The sequence below is a fragment of the Ranitomeya imitator genome, chromosome 6, assembly GCF_032444005.1.
Source record: "Ranitomeya imitator isolate aRanImi1 chromosome 6, aRanImi1.pri, whole genome shotgun sequence".
In the NCBI taxonomy this organism is placed as follows: Eukaryota; Metazoa; Chordata; class Amphibia; order Anura; family Dendrobatidae; genus Ranitomeya; species Ranitomeya imitator.
The window spans coordinates 241,152,399-241,172,103 of record NC_091287.1 but is presented as its reverse complement, the minus strand read 5'-3'; the positions used below and the strand labels follow the sequence as shown (position 1 = coordinate 241,172,103).

Here is a 19,705-nt window from a genome sequence, read left to right as displayed (position 1 = left end):
TGAATTGGGGAAGGAATATCGGATGGGAATTTGGGAAAGCATTAAAGGGGTCTCGAAGGGGGGGATAGGCAGGGAAAAAGGAGGGGGGGAGTTATGTTCATAAAATTGTGATTGGTAATAGTGACAGGCAATTGTTACCATCCACCTCTCGTGTCTCCCCTTTTCCCCATAGTTTGTAAGCTTGCGAGCAGGGCCCTCATTCCTCTTGGTATCTATTTTGAACTGTGATTTCTGTTATGCTGTAATGTCTATTGTCTGTACAAGTCCCCTCTATAATTTGTAAAGCGCTGCGGAATATGTTGGCGCTATATAAATAAAAATTATTATTATTATTATTATAAAATATATGATTATCTGTGAATAACAGCTTGATGTCATGTGTTATCTGATTTTCCTTAATAAAAATTTATCAGATTAAAAAAAAAAAAATTTGTGTTCCAAAGCGTCACTCCTTCCTTTCTGAGCCCTGCCGTGCGCCCAAACAGTAGTTTTCCTTCACATATTGGGTATCGGTGTACCCAAGAGAAGTTGCACAATAAATTGTAGCATGCATTTTCTCCTTTTACCCTTGTCGAAATGCAAAATTTGGGGTTAACGAACATTTTTGTGGGAAAAATATGATTTTTTTATTTTCACGGCTCTTTGTTATAAACTTCTGTGATGCACCTCGGCATTAAAGCTGCTCACCACACTTCTAGACACATTCTTTGAGGGGTCTAGTTTCTAAAATGGGGTTACTTGTAGGACGGTTTCCACTGTTTAGACATATAAGGGGCTCTACAAAAGCCACATGGCGTCCGCTACTGATTCTAGAAAATTGTGGGTTCAAAAAGTCAAATGGTGCTCCATCCCTTCCCAGCCACGAGCCCACACAGTAGTTTTCCTCCATGTATGGTATATCAGCGTACTCAGGAGAATCTGCACAACAAATTGTAAAGGTGCATTTTCTCCTGTTAATCTTGTAAAAAGAAAAACTTTGGGGCTAAAGTAAAATTGGTAAAAAAAAAAAAAAAAAGTACAATTTTACTTTTTCATTTCATTAAGACGAAACCTGGCACCAGCTTTGTCATATGTCAGCTAAAATTATCACATTACTCAGCGCCTGTGCTGCATTCCACAAATGCACCCCCTATCTCCCTCTGTATACTCCCAAAAACATTTTTAAAGTTCTCCTACACTGTATGGTATTCTGGTCAGTCTGGTGTGATGGGAATGGTTTCTGGCCTCTCCATCCCCCCTCCCGGCTGCTGCTCGATGTCCTCCTTTAATAGATGTGCATGATGCCTCGTCATGCACATTGCTGGGCAAAATCTCATACCTGCGCACAGAAATCACGGCTCGTGCCTTCGCACTGTGCTTTGCCCTACTGCAGGAGCATGCACAGTTATGTTTTTGACTCTGCCCGCAGTAGGGCAAAGCACAGGGTGCAAGCTGTGATTTCTGTGCACAGTCGCAAGATTTTGCCAGGCAATGTGGATGATTCAATGCATCATCCACATCAAAGGAGGATTCTGAGCAGCAGCCGTTGGAGAGGCACAAAACCAAGCCCACTGGATCGGACCGACCTGATTATCATACAGCGCAGGACAACTTAAGTTTTTAGGCAGCTATACAGGGGAAGTCAGGGGGTTATAAAAGCATTTGTGGAATGCAGCACAGGCGCTGAATAAGGTGATAGCTTTATTTCATATATGACAAAACTGGTGCATGTGCATTAAGGTGAAAACAGGCTTGGGGGTAAATGGGTTAATGTGTAGACATTCAATATGCCATAAATGTCACAAAAAAGCAATACCTCTTTGTATAGGTTCACTGTGACAATGTGGTCCTTGGACCAAAAAAGGTTGTGCACCCTCCTGTACTGTAAAGCATTATGAAAATCTCCCCTCTGCCAACATAAACTCCCCTGCTACAGAAAATAAAATTACAGAAGTATATACAGATATACATTTAAAAAAAAGACTGGTTTATTTCAGTAACACGATGTTGGCACGGTTACATTGAAAAAGATGGGCACTTTATTCAATCATCTACTGGTGACATGCGTGCCTGTAAAAGGGGCACAACCTGGCGTTATAAAGTAGCACACTCATAGATGTAGGGGGGATACAAGCAGCCCTTCTTACAGACTGGCACATCGTGGCCCCCACATAGCTTCTCCATTCATCCCCAGATGGAACATTTCCATATTGTAGGTACATTGGGCCACATCAAACAATTCAGCTGAGATAGAACATGTGCCAAGGAGTGAAGACCTTGATTTATAGAATAAATATATTAGGCTTTGATAGAGAATTCTTTAGATCTTGCAACTTCCATCTCGAATAAAGCTCCATTTGCTGGAAGTAGGTACTCTTCTGTTCTTCATATTTACACATCATATGACGAGATGCCCAGGGTTCCTCACAGTGACGGCGGACCATGCTTCAGTGTCCATGTGCACCATTTGTGACAAGATGCTGGTGGTCTTCAGGTTAGAACATAGCTTCTGGTCACTTGTGTCCCAAGTCGGTCTGTTCTCCAGGACAGCGCTGTGCTACCTTTTGTTTGATGCGGAGGCTTTTGGTTTTGCAGACACGGAGGGAGCTAGAAAAGCAGGAAAAGAAGTGAAATGAGAGAAATGGTACAAGACGCTTACTCATACAACAGAACTATACAAAGATTCTGCGGGCTATCTGGCTTTGTGAGATACATGCACAACCTATTTGGGGCCTGCTGGATATTTAACCCTTTAGTGACCACCAATATATCTTTTCACTGACCTGCGTTATAAGAGACTGGCGTCCCCCCAAGGCTGACAATCCAGCATCTGTCGGCTGCACACTATAGCTGACAACTGGCTGCAGCTGACAACTGGCTGCAGCAGCCACGATCAGTGTTGGTACAGAATATAGCCGTTTAACCCCTAAATGATGCGGTCAATGACTACAGCAACAAGATGGTTAACAGAGTGTGGAGGCTGCCTCTAACCCCATCGGCATCCTAAGATCTTGATCGTGTGGTCCTGGTGTTTGCTATGGCAAATAATGGCCTTCGAGTCTGCTGGCTACAGCGGCCTGTTCAGACGTTATAAACATTTTGATTGTAAAAGTAATTTTTTTCATTCCTGTAATGCACTTTGCATTAATTCCTGAAAAGCACCTGAAAGGTTAATAAACTACCTGAAAGCAATTTTTAATATGTTGAGGGGTTTTGTTTTTAAAATGGTATCTCTTTTGGGGGTTTCCAATATAGGACCCCCAAAGTAACTTCAAAACTGAATAGGTCCCTAAAAACATACGTTTTATAAATTTACTCGAAAAAATGACTGCTACATTTTTAAACCTACAATGCTAACAAAATAAAACAACATTTCACAAATGGTGCTAATGTAAAGCAGGCATGATGGAAATGTTACTTAATTTTTTTTGTGGTATGACTATCTGGATTAAAGGGATAATCTTTCAAAGTTTAAAAATTACTAATTTTTGGAAATTCTTGTAAAATGTCTGATTTTTTATAAATAAATGCAGAAAATATCTACATAAATTTACCATTATCATAAAGTACAATGTGTCCCAAAAAAACAATCTCAGAAACAGTGGGATCCGTTGAAGTGTTCCAGAGTTATTACCATGTAAAGTGACACTGGTCAGATTTCAAAAATCTTACCCTGTCAAAGGGATAAGCCCCTCCACAGCCGAGCAAATTAAAGTTTTATTTAAAGAAGCACTCTGGCATTTTTTTCCTTTGCGCATATACTGCTTATTGACCATCAGCTTTCTCACTATGTATTTATTTCATACCACCCCAGTTACATCTAGACATGTCCTGTTATTATGGGAAGTTAGGTCATGTCATCTCCAATATGACACACAGTCCAGTACATGTGTTAATGGGCACACAGCATATCCTCACCGGTGTCATCCCTCCTGCCAACTCTCAGGCTCCTCCACATCCAGCGCCACCCTACTTGACCCTCTGTGTGTCAGCAGATTAAGATATCAGGGAAGATGAATGATACTGTATTTGCTACAGTGTGATTGTTGGCAATATGCAGCAAAGACAACCATAGAGCAGTTCTCCTTTTGCATTATTTTGTTCTTATAAAATGAAAGATGGCAGGGAAGACCGCATAAAACTAAATTGCACATGATACATCGAGACATTGCTATATACATTGCATAGGATACACAGACTGATGTGTCCATAACATAGGATACACAGAGACTGCAACACTTTACAGACATCATCACTTACACTCACACTCTAAATTCCTGATCAGTAGGTCATTAGAGTGCGAGAGGAAAACGGAGAACCAGGAGTAAACCCACATAAACATGAGGAGAACATACAAACTCGTTGCAGATGTTGTCCTTGGTGGGATTTGAACCAGTACGTCAGTGCTGCAAAGCTACAGTGCTAACCATAGAGCCACCATGCTGCCCATGATATAGGTTACACCGAGACTGCTGTATACATCACATAAGATACACTAAAATGAATGTATTCATCACATAGGACAGAGTCTCCAAATATCCTACGTGATGTATACAGCAGTCTCCTTGTATCTTATATGATGCATATACAGAAGTCTATCCTATGAGATGTACAGTGGGTACGGAAAGTAATCAGACCCCTGTAAATTTTTCACTCTTTGTTTCATTAGGTAAATTCAAAAAAGTTCTTTTTTTCCTCATTAATGTACACTCTGCTCCTCATCTTGACTAAAAAAAAACAAATGTAGCAATTTTTGCAAATGTATTCAAAAAGAAAAACTGAAATATCACATGGTCATAACCCTTTGTTCAGTATTGAGTAGAAGCACCCTTTTGAGCTAGTGCAGCCATGAGTCTTCTTGGGAATGATTCAACAAGTTTTTCACACCTGGATTTGGGGATCCTCTGCCATTGTTCCTTGCAGATCCTCTCCAGTTCCGTCAGGTTGGATGGTGAACGTTGGTGGACAGCCATTTTCAGGTCTCTCCAGAGATGCTCAATTGGGTTTAGGTCAGGGCTCTGGCTGGGCCAGTGAAGAATCGTCACAGAGTTGTTCTGAAGCCACTTCCTTTGTTATTTGAGCTGTGTGCTTAGGATCATTGTCTTGTTGGAAGGTCAACCTTCGGCCAAGTCGGAGGTCCACAGCACTCTGGAAGAGGTTTTCATCCAGGATATCTTTGTACTTGGCCACATTCATGTTTCCTTCAATGACAACTAGTCGTCCTGTCCCTGCAGCTGAAAAACACCCCCATAGCATGATGCTGCCACCACCACATTTCACTGTTCAGAGTGTATTAGGCAGGTGATGAGCACTGCCTGGTTTGCTCCACACATACCGCTTAGAATTATCACCAAAAAGGTCTATCTTCATTTCATCAGACCAGAGAATCTTATTTCTCATAGTCTGGGAGTCCTTCATGTGTTTTTTTAGCAAACTATGTGGGCTTTCATATGTCTTGCAATGAGGAGAGGCTTCCGCCGGGCTGCCATAAATGGCCTGACTGGTGGAGTGGTGCAGTGACAGTTGACTTTGTGGAACTTTCTCCCATCTCCCTACTGCATCTTTGGAGCTCAGCCACAGTGATCTTGGGGTTCTCCTTTACCTCTCTCACCAAGGCTTTTCTCCCACGACGGCTAGGTCTAGGAAGACTTCTGGTGGTCCCAAACTTTTTCCATTTAAGGATTATGTAGACCACTGTGCTGTTAGGAACCTTGAGTACTGCAGAAATTCTTTTGTAACCTTGGCCAGATCTGTGCCTTGCCACAATTCTGTCTCTCAGCTCCTTGACCTCATGATTCTCATTTGGTCTGACATACACTGTGAACTGTGAGGTCTTATATAGACAAATTTATATGGAGGGAAAAAGGGAAAAGGGGGAACAAAGTCAGCTCACCAGTCTCTGAATGATCTTCTGTTAGTCCTTGCATGGAGACACCCTGATCAGGGGTGTTGTCTGTAGCAAATGCAGGAAAATAGGGATTTTTGTGTACTCACCGTAAAATCCTTTTCTCCGAGCCATTCACTGGGGAACACAGACCGTGGGTGTATGCTGCTGCCACTAGAAGGCTGACACTAAGTGATACAAAGAAAGTTAGCTCATCCCCTGCAGTATACACCCTCCTGCTGGCTCTCAGCTAACCAGTTCGGTGCAAAAGCAGCAGGAGATCAATAAACAATATATGAGCGTATAACATGTCACATTATATATGAGAGTATAACATGTTAAAGTATAAAACAAGCACAAGCTAATAATAGGGTGGGAGCTGTGTCCCCCAATGAATGGCTCGGAGAAAAGGATTTTACGGTGAGTACACAAAAATCCCTATTTCTCCTATGCCTCATTGGGGGACACAGACCGTGGGACATCCCAAAGCAGTCCCTGGGAGGGAACAACATCAGATCAGGCCCTGTGTAACTGCTACTTACAGGCTTGCAGAGTCCGCCTGTCCAGACTCACATCTGTGGAAAAAGTACTAATAGAGAACCGTGTGCACTACTAAGGAAGGTGCCATAGTAGGATCCCACACCATGAAGTAATACAAAATAAACTAGGCACTCAACTTAAGGATGAATTTTTTGACTTTTAATGTAGTCAAGGCAAAACGTTTCGGCCGCATCTGGCCTTTATCAATTACAAACTATACAGAAGTGTCAAGGATTCGTGGGAATCCTGTGGATTTTTAGTGAGGCACGTCTCGGTATGGTCACTTTCACAAGAGTATGGGGTGTCTAAAGGGGAAAAAACCCCAATGGCAAACAAGCCAGGGGACCTCTATATTAAGGTCCCAAAGATCTAACAGCATGTGATAGGGAAGACCCACATGTGAAGGCTCCCTGCGAGGAAGTCCATATTTGCAGTTTTGTTGCAATAACACGGAAAATTACTGTTCCGCAAACGAGAAAAACCTGACATGGTCAGTGCGGATCTCCCAGGATCACTGGGGCCCTTGCTGCTTCCGAAAAGATGTCGGAAGTAGTGGAGGAGAGGTGAAGGAAACTGGTACCATGGAAGAACCAGAGCATGCACTTCGATGGCTTTTGGACTTGGAGGCTGAACCATGAACTTAGAGTGCATTGGCGTTCAGTGTGGACGCCATTCGACCTACATCTAGAGTGCTCCAGAGAAGACAGATGTGATGGAAGACTTCTGGGTGAAGTTCCCACTCACATGAGGCGGGACCCTGACTGCATCCGCCACCCTGAGTTCTACTCCTGAGATGTGTAGTGCCGAGATCACCAAATGATAGATCGTGGCCCAACAGAGAATGTGAGTTACCTCGGTCATGATGCTTGACCGTGGGTACCTGCTAGATGATTGACGTATGCGACAGACGTGGGATTGTCCGATTGAAACGGATGGGGTGACCCACCAGAAGGCAGTGGACCTGCCGTAGAACTAGCCATTGCAGAAAAATGAGAGGAGCGAAGGAAAACACTTCCATTGTCATCACCAATTTTCCTCAGAACCCTTCTAGCAAATCTAATGGAATGAGGGGATGAGTGAACAAGTGCGCAAGCTCCCTGTTGAAGTGCACGGCCTTGTCTCAAGGGAGAATCACCAACCCGCTGGAAGATTCCAGGATCATCCTCAAAAAAGGATATCTGCTGGGCTGGAAATGAGGAAAAAACTTGTGTAAGTTTAGCTGCCAGCCCAGGAGAGAGGGTATAGCAAGAGATATAGATGACTCAGCGCAGGGCTGGAAGAGCAGCTAGAAAGTCGACCAGATAGGGCAGGACGACCATGCCTCTAGGGTGCAAGAGGAAAGTGACAGCCGCCATAACCCTTGCGAACACTCTGGGTGCAGTAGCAAGGCCGAAGGACAAGGTATTGATTTGAAAATGCTATTCGAGAAAGGGAAAGCGAAGGAATTTTTGAAGAGGGGAAAACAAAGGAATGTGAAGGTAAGCATCCCGAATGTCGGTGGATGCCAGAAACTCCACCTTTTTCCGTTGAAGTAATGGCTGAGCAGAGGAACTCCATCTGAGGAAGGGGGAAGAAGTTTGAGGTTCAGGGTCGGTCTTACTTTTCGGTCCCCATTTTGGAACCAAGATCCCTTAGATCTAGACTGTCCTGGACAACTGATCCACTGCTGGTTGAGTCTATAGGAAAACAAAATAGTTAAGGTCTCTGACCAAGAGACGATTGCTCTAGCAACACATGCGGTGGCTAAGGAAGGGTATAGCGCTGAACTGGAGGCCGCAAGACGGAACGAACTAGATTTGCTATCTGACAGTCCGTTGTATTTTTAATTGATGACCCATCGGGTAGGGATACTGGTAGGTATACCACAGGAGATTCTACCTGGTTAATATGCCAAGTGGCAGAATGCGCGGTTTCATGCAAAAGGTTAGGAAAAAAACGTCTCTTACTATCGCCGCTCTCTTTTGATGGTGCGGAGATAAAAGATGAACCCTCGATCCACCATCCTCTTAACAGGAAAGTGGAGAGGGAACGTCCTCTTTCTCGCATCATCTGCTAAACAGTGGAGATGCAGAGGGTGTGTTTGGACACCAAAAAGGGAGCCTCTGTACATCCACAGAGTTAAGGTCCCTGGGTGGACAGGGCTGGTTGTCCAGCGATAGGCCTGGCTGTAGAAGAGGATACATGGAGGCGACACTCCATGTGCTCGTCTATCAATGGTGTGGGGAGATCAGTGACCTTTAAAAGGACCCGTTGCCCTTAAGAATCAGACCAAGCATGGCATCTCACGACTTAGGTGGGTATACGTGGAGTGGACACCCTGCGTGTTTGCATATTGACTGAAAAAAGGATACCGCAATTGCAGAGGTTTCTGTCAAGTGGATCGCTTATCCGGACGTTACCTGTCAGGGTGAATGGCAAATGCTCTGCAAGGAAGTTTAGTTTCCTCATGATGGACGCTGTGTGATCTAGAGTAGAACCAAAGTCCTCGTCAATCTAGAGATTGGTTGATGATATAAATAGGCGAATCCATCCTTTTCTGAAGTTCTGGTGAGTCCAGAACCAAGGCAATATCCGATCCATATTCAGAGACTTGTTCTCAGCAAACCATTGGTGAGGGATCAGAAAATGAAACTTTCGTTTTCTGGGTGCGTGCATGTTTCTAGACGCCTGTATGTTTCTAGAAAACTTGCGGCTCCTGCTAGCAGACAGCTCGCATGAAGGAAAGGGACATCTATATAGATCCCGCGAGCACTCCGAGCCACAGAGGGTTCACGGAGGGATTCAATCTCTTGTCAGAGAATCCATGGGTTGCAGCAGTGACGAAGTCCACTTAGGGAACTAGGACTGGCCATGTGCCTTTAAGACAAGGGAATATTGGTCATGTGCCCTTAAAACCAGAGAATACTGGTCATGTGCCCTTAAGACCAGGGAATACTGGTCATGTGCCCTTAAGACCAGGGAATACTGGTCATGCGCCCATAAGAAAAGGTAATACTGGTCATGTACCTTTAAGACCAGGAATACTGGTCCTGTGCTTTTAAGACCAGGGAATACGGGTCATGTGCCTTTAAGACCAGGGAATACTGGTCATTTGCCCTTAAGACCAGGAACACTGGTCCTGTGCCTTTAAGACCAGGGATATGGGCCATTGCAGTACTTCCTTACTCGGTTGCAGAGTTGTTGTGCCCCTTTAATGCAAAATTATAGCCCCTGTGTGTGTGTGTGCTGGCAGGGTGGACCAAGATGGCCACCGGGAGTTGTAGAGGTGGTAAAGTCTCGCAGAGAGCGAGAGGCGCAAATTTGGGGGCGGAGCCACAGACGCTATGGTGACTTCCAAAAATAGACCCAAGCCGGGGCCTAAATTTCATCAGCTGGCGTGAGCAATACCAGCGTTGCAGAGGGAAGCGTTCGCTCCCGTGCCAGGGAAGAAGCGCCAGAAAAAGTGGGCGGAGCTGCCTTAGCACGCCATAGTGCGGGCGCGGCTTCCGGGATGCGGCCTACACATCGTCCGAAGCCAGGGGCTAAATTTTTGCAGCCGGTCGCAGCGTTACCTCAGGGAGGTGGGCCACAGGGAAGCTGAGGCTGCCTGTCAGCATGTGAATATCCCACTGCAGAGGCGCATCGCTGACTGGATCCACTCACCATCGATGCGCGTCCCGACATGGAGCCCGTCGCGATGACTGGGTTTCAGCGCCGAGGAAAGCGCACGCACTCTCTTGTTCTGCTGCAGGTGCAGGGATAGAGGGATAAACCTCAATCTATCATCCCTTTGTTCGGGAGGTGGAGAGGAACCGTGCGCCTCCTTGTGCCATCCGCTTTAACCGTGGTGGGACAGTGGGGGCTGCTCGGACGCCAAAGAGAGGGACCTCTGTACATCCACGGAGTTCAAGCACTTGGGTGGACAGGGCCAGTTGTCCGGCTGCAGGCCTGGCTCCAGGAGAGGATACATGGAGGCACTCCATGTGGTCGCCTGCTGCTGGTGTGGGGAGATCGGGACTCGAAGGAACCGTTGCCCCTGAAGTGAGCTCAGGCATGGCTTCCCAAGTCGCAGGAGAGGGTACGGGGAGGAACTCTCCGCGTTCTCGCCTGTTGATGATTCGGGGAAGATCGGAACCTTGAAAGGATCCGTCGCCCCCTTCACTCCGTTAATTAAAAAATAAAAATTTACAGAAAAGGAAAAAATAAAATAAAAACGTTGGAGTCTGAACCAGACCCAAGTGCCTCCTACAGACACTAAGCAAGAACTAGTTAGCTGAGAGCCAGCAGGAGGGTGTATACTGCAGGGGAGAAGCTAACTTTCTTTGTATCACTTAGTGTCAGCCTCCTACTGGCAGCAGCATACACCCACGCTCTGTGTCCCCCAATGAGGCGTAGGAGAAAGAAATCTCCAGCGTGAAACTCCATTTCATTAAAAAGTACAATATTTTATTGATAACAAATTTACACATCCAGCATCAAAATTGGAAAAACATGATGACAATGGGGTCCCTAGTGGAAAATGAGTAAGACCTGAACTGTTGAAACGTGTCGGCTTCAGACCACTATGGACCCCATTGTTATCATGTCTTTCCAATTTGGATGCTAGATTTTTACATTAGATATCAATAAAATATTGGACTTTTTGCTGAAATGGAGTCAAGTCCTATCATTTTAGTTAAACACAGCTGGACTCCAATTAAGGAATAGAACCATCTCAAGGAGGATCACAAGGAAACGGACAGCATGTGACATTAAAGGGAATCTGTCACCTAATTTTGGCCCTATAAACTGTGGCTACCGCTATCAGAGGCTTATCTACAGCATTCTGATAAGATAAGATAAGAAAAACAAGATAGATTATACTCACCCAGGGGCGGTACGGTGCGGTCCGGTCCAGTCCAATGGGCGTCGTGGTCTGGCGCCTCTCATCTTTATGCGACGACGTCCTCTCCTTTGCTTCCTGTCGTGGCTCCTGCGCAGGCGTACTTTATCTCTGACCTTTCCTAGCACCTGCGCACTGCAGTACTTTGCTCTGCCTTCAACAGGGCAGATAAAGTACGCCTGTGCAGGAGCCGCACTGGGACCGCCCCTGGGTGAGTATAATCTAACCTATTTTTCTTATCTTTCAGGTTACATCGGGGGCTTATCTACAGCATTACAGAATGCTGTAGATAAGCCCCTGATGGAGGTGGCTGAAGTATATAGGCCCACAATTAGGTGACAGATTCCCTTTAAATATGATTGCCTGAGCAAATGGTCTAAATACTTATAACTAGTGATGAGCGAGTATACTCGTTGCTCTGTTGTCCTCCGAGTATTTGTTAGTGTTCGGAGATTTAGTTTTCATCACCTCAGCTGAATGATTTATAGCTACTAGCCAGGCTAAGTACATGTGGGGGTTGCCTGCTTGCTAGGGAATCCCCACATGTAATCAGTCTCGCTAGTAGCTGTAAATAATTCAGCTGCCGCGATGAAAACTAAATCTCCGAGCAGTCATAAATACTCAGAGGTCACCTGAGCAACGAGTACACTCGCTCATCACTAATTATAACCATGTGATATTTCAGTTTTTCTCTTTCATTACATTTGCAAAAAATTCTACATTTCTGTTTTTTTTCAGTCAAGATGGGGTGCAGAGTGTACAGTAATGAAAAAAAAATGATTTTTTTGAATTTACCAATTGGCTGCAATGAAACAGTGAAAAATTTAAAGGGGTCTGAATACTTTCTGTACCCACTCTATATAGAGCAACATCCTTGTATCCGATATGATACATATACAAAAATCACAATTATTATAATAAAAGCCAGCTGACCAGAGAGAAAAAATGGTGAGAGGCCTCTAATTGGCTCAGAGGGTGGGAATCAAGAAGGAGCAGTATGGTGGCCTCAGGTAAGCTATTCCCACGGAGAAAAGTCTTGACCTGAGGCTTGAAAGCCAGAATTCTCTCAAACAAAATAGACAAGGCAGGAACCTGGCCCCTGAAGGAACAAAAAGCCATTCCCGACTCCAGGCCAAACTGCACAAAGGTGAGGAGTACCGGCAGGAAGAAGGACATCGGGAACTTCGTTGGTCTCAGACAAGCGAAAATAAGACTTCCAAGTGTGATGGCAGATACACAACGAAAGGGTTTTTGTGAAGTAACCATAGTGTGGATAACTGGATTGAGCAGTTCTGATGCCCACAATATCACAGGTTTAAAACAGCCATGATGTCTAATTGAGCGAACATGAATTCAAATGGCCGAGCGGACCCTGAAAAAGATGTGGACGTGCGGGCAAGTTCACGGTATGTCTGCCAGGAGGTTGATCAAGTCCTCATAACAGGATCTTCGGGGCCTGAGGCGATCAGGATGGCTGGAATCCCGTGACCTAAGCTTCTTGAGACGTCTGTGTAAAATGACCAAAGGTGAAAAAATGTACAGGAGGGCAAACGGTGCCCAAAGGTTTGCCAATGCTTCGACCTCAACCACTAGAGGATCTCAGGACCTGGCCACAAAACAGAGCATCTTGCAGTTTACTCTGGATGACACGAGATTGAAGTTTGTAGTGTTCCATCAAAGATCTCGCTTAAGTGACCATTCTCTTGCGAATAACCCTTTGCAGCTTAAAAAAATCTGTGTCCAAATTGTAACTTCAGGTAAGTGGGTTGATGAGATCAACGGCACTCTGTTTTCTGCCTAATCAAAAATTCTTGCAACCTCTGCCATGGCTGACCAGCTCCAAGTTCCACCCGGGTAGACCCGAAAGTAGGTGCAGCCAAAGAAGAATTGAGAGGCAGATGGCTCCAGTACTTTGTTTGGGAGAAGCCTCTACTGCTAAATCCAAGAGGCCTGAACAAAGAACCAACAGAAAACCGCTCCCCATCCAAGGAGACTTGCATCCGTTGCCAGAATCTGACACTGAACAGGATGGAAGGAGCAACCCGATATTAAAAGTGTCGATATTAATGACCATTCGAGAGACTGACGGACGAGGAATAGAAGATGGACCAGCAGATAGAGGGACAGATCTGACCTATCCCAACAAGACAAAAGGGCATTATGCAAGGGTCTGGAATGAAACAAAGAAAGGAACCACCTCAAGAGTTGCCACCATCTTGCCTAGGGTGCTCATGCAGAGATGGAGAGGGTTTCTCGCTCGACGCCTCAAGGATCAGATTGTTTTAAACAACATCCCCAGAAAATTTAGGCATTGCACCTGGACCAGAGAGGACTTTTACCCTATAATAAGTAAAAACAGAACTAGTACATCAACAGAGTGCTTGATTAACTTGGTTGTTTTTTCCTTGGGGTTTGTCTGTGAAATGGCCGCAGTTTGAACATGCTCTTACACATTGTATGTATACCAACTTATGCTCTGGCCCATTTCTTTGGTTTTCCTGTAGTTTCTTACTTCGTCAAACAGGGACTTGGCTCCCCTTTTTGAGAAAGACATTTCATCTATATGGCTTCCCATGGAAAGGTGACTGAACATTCCAGCACTTGTCCGGCTCTGACCTTTTACACATTGGTGGGATTGCTTTTACATTTTTTATCAAAATAGCGTTAACTAAGTACCCAATGTTATTGACATGTACTATTACTATTTACTTACTATAGTGTACATGCCCATTTTGTTCTTTTTCTTGGGTTTTGCCTGTGAAATGGCAATGGTGTTAACGTGCTCTTACACATTGCATGTTTATCAACTTATTATGCTACGGCTTATTTATTTGATTTCCGAAAAATATGTTGCATGGCAACCGTGAATCTTGTGTCAAAAAACTTTTACCTATCAAGCTTTACCCCTTTGGCTTAGAAAGTAGCTGAGAGCACAGCAAAACATCAGCAGACTGGCATTGTTCTATAGGGCTTGGCCACTTACAAGATGAGGTGACTTGATGTTAAATTTCTCATTTAAAGAGGTTATCCAAGCTTGGGGTGACTGCCTACTTGGGAATCCTCACAGCTTCACAGCTTGCACATGGGTCATGTGATATGCGATTTGCATACGTCCGGGTGCATTCCACCCAACCTCACTCAATACACTTGGACAAGTGCAGAGCAAAGTATTGTAGTGTGCATGTGTTAACACTCTTTCGCCGTTCTCCATGCACGCGCATTAGGCTTCTTTTACACTTACCGGGTTTTTTGTGGCTCGTTTTTGCGGGCTGTATTGGTGCAACTTTCATGGTCTGCTGCAATAACAGACCACAAAAAACTTGCGGATCACCGTTTTTCGGGTTTCCCATACTAAAATCGGAAGTCACGGTGCAACGCAAAAACAAGCTTCCGTTGTTTTTGCAGCCCCACTGATTTTCAATGGGGGCCATATCTGTAAGCCGTGAAAATGATTGAGCAGGCTCGATGTTTTTCACAGCCGTAAATATGGCCCTCATGGCCATACGGCACACCATGGAATTATTGTGTCCCGTTTTTGCGGCCCCATAGAAATCTATTGGGGCCGTAAAACCACGGTAAGTGTTAAAGAAGCCCTACAGAGAAGAAAGAGCGCGATGCCGAGGACACTGTGTGGATGACAAAGAAAGCGTCATTCACACAAAGCAAGAGAGAAGGTGCCAGATCAAGAAAAGTGACACCCATCGGACAGGACCGCCCTTTGTGAGTATAATTAAAGCTATAATTTATTTTATTTAGAGCGCATTGGGGACATATAGACCGCATTCTAGAATGCTGACACATAGGGTTTACATGTGCTGGCTGTACCTTATATGGGAAAACCTGGTGACAGGTTCCCTTTAAGGGACCAGTTTCCGGTGGATTCTATGAGGCGAGCCATCCGTAGAATTCATTCTGCACTTACATGTGTGGTTTGACAGAAAAGCATATTTCTAGGTGCAGGACGTCTAAGGTCTCCTGAGAAGATTACTTTAACCCCGACATCTTTATTGAAAACATGCCCAAAGAACGTAAGTACTTACACTGGTGAGTCCCTGCTTGCTGCGTATTACTAGCACTGCTCTCAAATGAGGAATGAAAATTGTGAATGGTTTCCTGTAAAATCTGTCTTTCTCGACCCTTGAGGAAGAGGAAAAAAAAACAGTCAAGGTAGTTATTAGCTATACTGAGCTTTCATCAGCATCACACAAGCACCAGCATCAGTTGCAAAGAAAGGTCAAATGAATGACATCAGTCACTAAGTCCCGTGGAGACTCCTTTCCCACATTCCTGTGGTCTGGCTTGATAAAGGGTTTATTGGAAACAGACATTACTGAGACTTGTCATTGGAGCTTTAATAATCCTGCATGATATTTGCCTATGATGTCAGTGTGTGCTGTCCTGCTTGGAATAGGGGGTACTCTTTCCACAATAATACGAGAGCATCATAATGTAGATACAGAGAACCTGATTCCTGCGATGGGCCACTTACTGGACTGCCTGCTGTGGTTTTGATAATCTCTAGCTGATAAAACAATGATTTTATGAATAGAGAGCTTGTAAACCTGCAGCCATGTAGTCCTCCATATACATGGGGTCTGTGTAGCCCAGCCCCCACCACTGATTGGCAGCTTTCTGCCTATGCACAGTGTAAACAGAAAACTGCCAATCAGTGGTATTGGCGGGGTTATACAGAGCTCGGCATTTAGAAAACTGCTAGGTCTGCAGTTGATACTGTGCTGTTATTTTTATCAAATCTGCAGCAAGCAACCCAGTAAGTGACACATTGCTGGAATCAGGGTCTCGTTTCTTACATTATGCTGCATGGTGACTGATTCCTTTTAAACTGTCCAGTAATGTTGTTTCCTCCACATTTCATTTTCGCTATGGAGAATACTCACCTTTCCTGCATTGAGTTCAGAAATGGCTGCCAAAATCTGTTTTCTGGAACCATCTGTTTTTATTCCCAATTCCTTCAGGTCACCATCAGTCAGTGTAAGAAAAGCTTCCATGTCCACCTATGGAGAAATCACAATACCTATCACTGTATAATGAATTTCTTCTTACCCTAAAGGAAAGTAATGAGAATGAATCACACAGGTTCCCTGAAGTTATTAAACCTCATGCAATAAGACAGGATTCATTTCCGTGTATAGGAATTGATACGAGCACACATAGAACACACTACATATAATACTGAGCCCAACAAGCACGGGAATGTACCGATCCGAAGGTGGATGTGGGTGGAATATGGGAGTCCTAGAACAGCTACCCAGCCCACTCAGCCAAACACTGGCATGCCTGGAGACCTGCCCAGCTCCCACTACATACATTTCCACAAGGCTGCCCCTTACCATGTGTTCTTAGCAGACCGGAAAGAAGAGTAGACAGTAAGATGCAGAAAGACACATATCCAGCAGGAAGAAAGTAAAAAGAAAATATAAGAAGGATAAGGAGCGGAATATGATATTTATCAACAGCATTACAAGAAAAATGAAGTTTTACTATATACGGTATTCACAATTATCTTAAAAAGATGTATTATTACCCATCACTACATTTTATATATGGGAGACATATGGAGTTCACAAAAACATAGGAAGAACAAACTCCGCGCTGCCCTGGAACAGAACTTGCAGATTATATATAAATAATACATATCTTATAGCTAAAGATTTAACAAAAAAAAAATGTATATATATTTTATTTTTTTGTAAACTCTTTAGCTACGAGTATGAAAGGCGGCGTCACTTCTCTGCCACTGGGATACCCCTTTACCGTCTAGTATGAGGATAACTGGAGGGTGTCCAAGCCCTGGGGCACTCACCAACATGCAGAATGATCCTGTCGATCCTGGCACAATAACCATCCATACAAGATACAACTACGCCAGCCACCCAATACCTTTATAACGGACCATCTCGTTGAGAAGACCACACTGCCAGATTGCCAAAGACCAATTTTCAGTCTATCATACATTATGCATATTGGTTTCGTCCTAGACCTATTTTCCATGCAATTTGGAGTGATCTTCCAAAACAGATATCACTTTATCTTGTTGGACAAAGCCACATCAGATACATTTCACCACCAGATCAATCATCATACATTGCAGACAGTGTTCATGCATTAATGCTCTTTTATAATCAACACAGGAGTCAAATATCTTACTTCTTCTTTCTCAAAAATGAGCTGATACTTCTCCAATGATAACTTCTTCAGGATGGCAGTGAGTTCATCTGCAAATATAAAAAAATAATAGCAGCATATCATCAGGAACCTGATACCGGTATTGGGATTTGGAGTAGTCTTTTTGATGAGTAATATTATAAAACGAATTAACTTCAGCAAAAAATCTGTATCTTTAAGTCAAGAGACCAAAGGGAAAAAATTCTGGCACCAGCATTACACCCAGTTACAGTGAAAAATAGGAACAAACAAAAACCATCCAGGTTATAATAGCGATGTCTAATAGTCTTGTAAAAGATCATGAAAAGTCTGAGGAGAGAGAGAAGCGGCACTCACCACCGGCAATTTCAGTAAAATGCACTTTACTTTGGACACAGGACTGCAGACAAAGACATCAGTGAAATGAGCAGCAGTTGTTTCGCACGAGTACACGCTTCTTCAGGCTCACACAAAGTAAGTACAGAGACCAAGATGTTCAGTAATGGAAGACCTATGTACCTTCATCGGTGATGGTCCCGCTGCTGGAGCCCCCGCTGCTCTTTGAGTGTTTATGAGAAGAGGAAGACGATACAGATGACTCGGCTAGACGCCCTTTTGGCGTGGGTGACGGTGAAGGTGTCAATGTGGGAGACGTGCTCTTAGAGGTAGAGGAAGTGTTGGATGGAGGTCGCTTCACAATTTCAATTTTCTAAGGTAAATGAATAGAAGAGGGAAATATGAGAAATTAGGCCACATAAGGAGACGAGAGGCTTGTCTGGGTCAGTGAGCGAAGTCACCTTTGGTAGATGTCCATTGCTCGTAGGGAGGACAACTGGCTGCTCTGGGCCGGCAGATCCGCTGGTTGTGTTTACCAGACTCTGGGCCACAGTTTCTTTCTGCTTTGACAAAGAGGCCGCTTTTCGTCTTTGGGCTGCTATCTGTGACAAGACGTTATCTGCGCTTCCCCCTTATAAAAAAAAATAAATGGGATTATACATACGAGATATTAGTTGCCATTACATTGAAGCCCTGTAAAGATATGAAAGCAAGCTTAACCAGTGAAATGGGTTGTGTTCTCATTGAATTTGGCATTTTATAAAAATGTAATGAGAAAACAAGATATGGATTACTCTGTCAATTTCAATCAGTAGTTCAGAGGAATTTATGGAATATAATTCTATTACATGGTTGTAATAATGTTTATGATAAAAGTTGTTTGTAAAAGATTACCAGGAAAACATTTCGTTAACCGTTCAAGACTATTTTGTGTTAATGGTTGTTTTCGTGTAAGGAATGCACAGGTTTGTCAAGAATGGCTATGCCGCCTTTTGAACCAGCACTGGCATACTTTTTTACACCATGGAGGAGACGGATTAGGAACACTTTTGCCATATCTGCCTTTTCCATGGAGGAGACGGATTAGGAACACTTTTGCCATATCTGCCTTTTCTATGGGAAGTCTGGCTTTCCCTGAAAGTCCGTTCTCTCCTCCTGTAGCTGCAGCTATTCGGAAATAGTTAAACTACTTGTAAAGTTGAAGAGAACAAAAATATCTGTATATTTTTTATTCTAAATACAGCACTACTCTAATCCAATCAACATATGAGGTATTAATAATACTTTTTATTTCGATAGTGCCAAATTATTCCGCAGCACTTTACAATTTTAGAGGGGACCTGTACAGGCAATAAAGACATTGCAGAATAAGCATAACTCAGATATCAAAAGGAGTGAGAGGCCTGCTCAATCTATGAGGAAATAGGGGATACACGAAAGGTACCGTATTTTTCCGACCATAAGACGCACTTTTTTTCCTCCAAATTTGGGAGGAAAGTGTGGGTGCGTCTTATGGTAGGGATGTAACATGTGTGGAGGGGGGGCAGCGGCTAGTGGGATCGCCCTGGGATCCCACTTTCAGGAGGCAGAAAAATGTCCCTGCTGCCAGGAATCAGCACTGGGGAAACCACATGGTCCCGATGATTAAGTGCAGTGAATATTCATTAACCGCTTCCCCGCCCACCTGTCAGCAGAGCAGTGAGGGGGAGCAGCAAATGAACACTCCGCTTAAGCAGCAGACACACATGGTTTCCCCAGCCTTGGATTCCTGCAGCAGCTGGGGAGATCTGTGTCCAGTGGAGGAGGGGGCAGCAGCAGGGGCCACGGGAGACAGGATCGCCACATACCTGCTTGGGCTGTGCTGGATGCTGGGCATAAGGACCTGTGTGATGTCATGAAGTGGGCGGGCTGGAGCATCACATGACAGCACAGAGCCCTCC

The 19,705-nt window shown here is 44.3% G+C and overlaps 1 protein-coding gene across 1 annotated transcript in view; it reads right to left on the bottom strand.

The window, feature by feature from the left end:
* Positions 1 to 1,945: 1,945 nt before the first annotated feature.
* ANKS6 (ankyrin repeat and sterile alpha motif domain containing 6) overlaps positions 1,946 to 19,705 on the bottom strand; it is an 81,965-nt gene continuing 64,205 nt past the window's right edge. Inside the window, exons 11-16 of the mRNA XM_069730520.1 lie at positions 18,227 to 18,396; positions 17,949 to 18,138; positions 17,433 to 17,500; positions 16,163 to 16,279; positions 15,305 to 15,401; positions 1,946 to 2,586 (exon numbers count right to left, since the gene is read on the bottom strand). Of these exons, the coding sequence (XP_069586621.1) occupies positions 2,537 to 2,586; positions 15,305 to 15,401; positions 16,163 to 16,279; positions 17,433 to 17,500; positions 17,949 to 18,138; positions 18,227 to 18,396 (692 nt within the window). The 3' untranslated portion in view covers positions 1,946 to 2,536. The remainder of the gene's footprint in view (positions 2,587 to 15,304; positions 15,402 to 16,162; positions 16,280 to 17,432; positions 17,501 to 17,948; positions 18,139 to 18,226; positions 18,397 to 19,705) is intronic.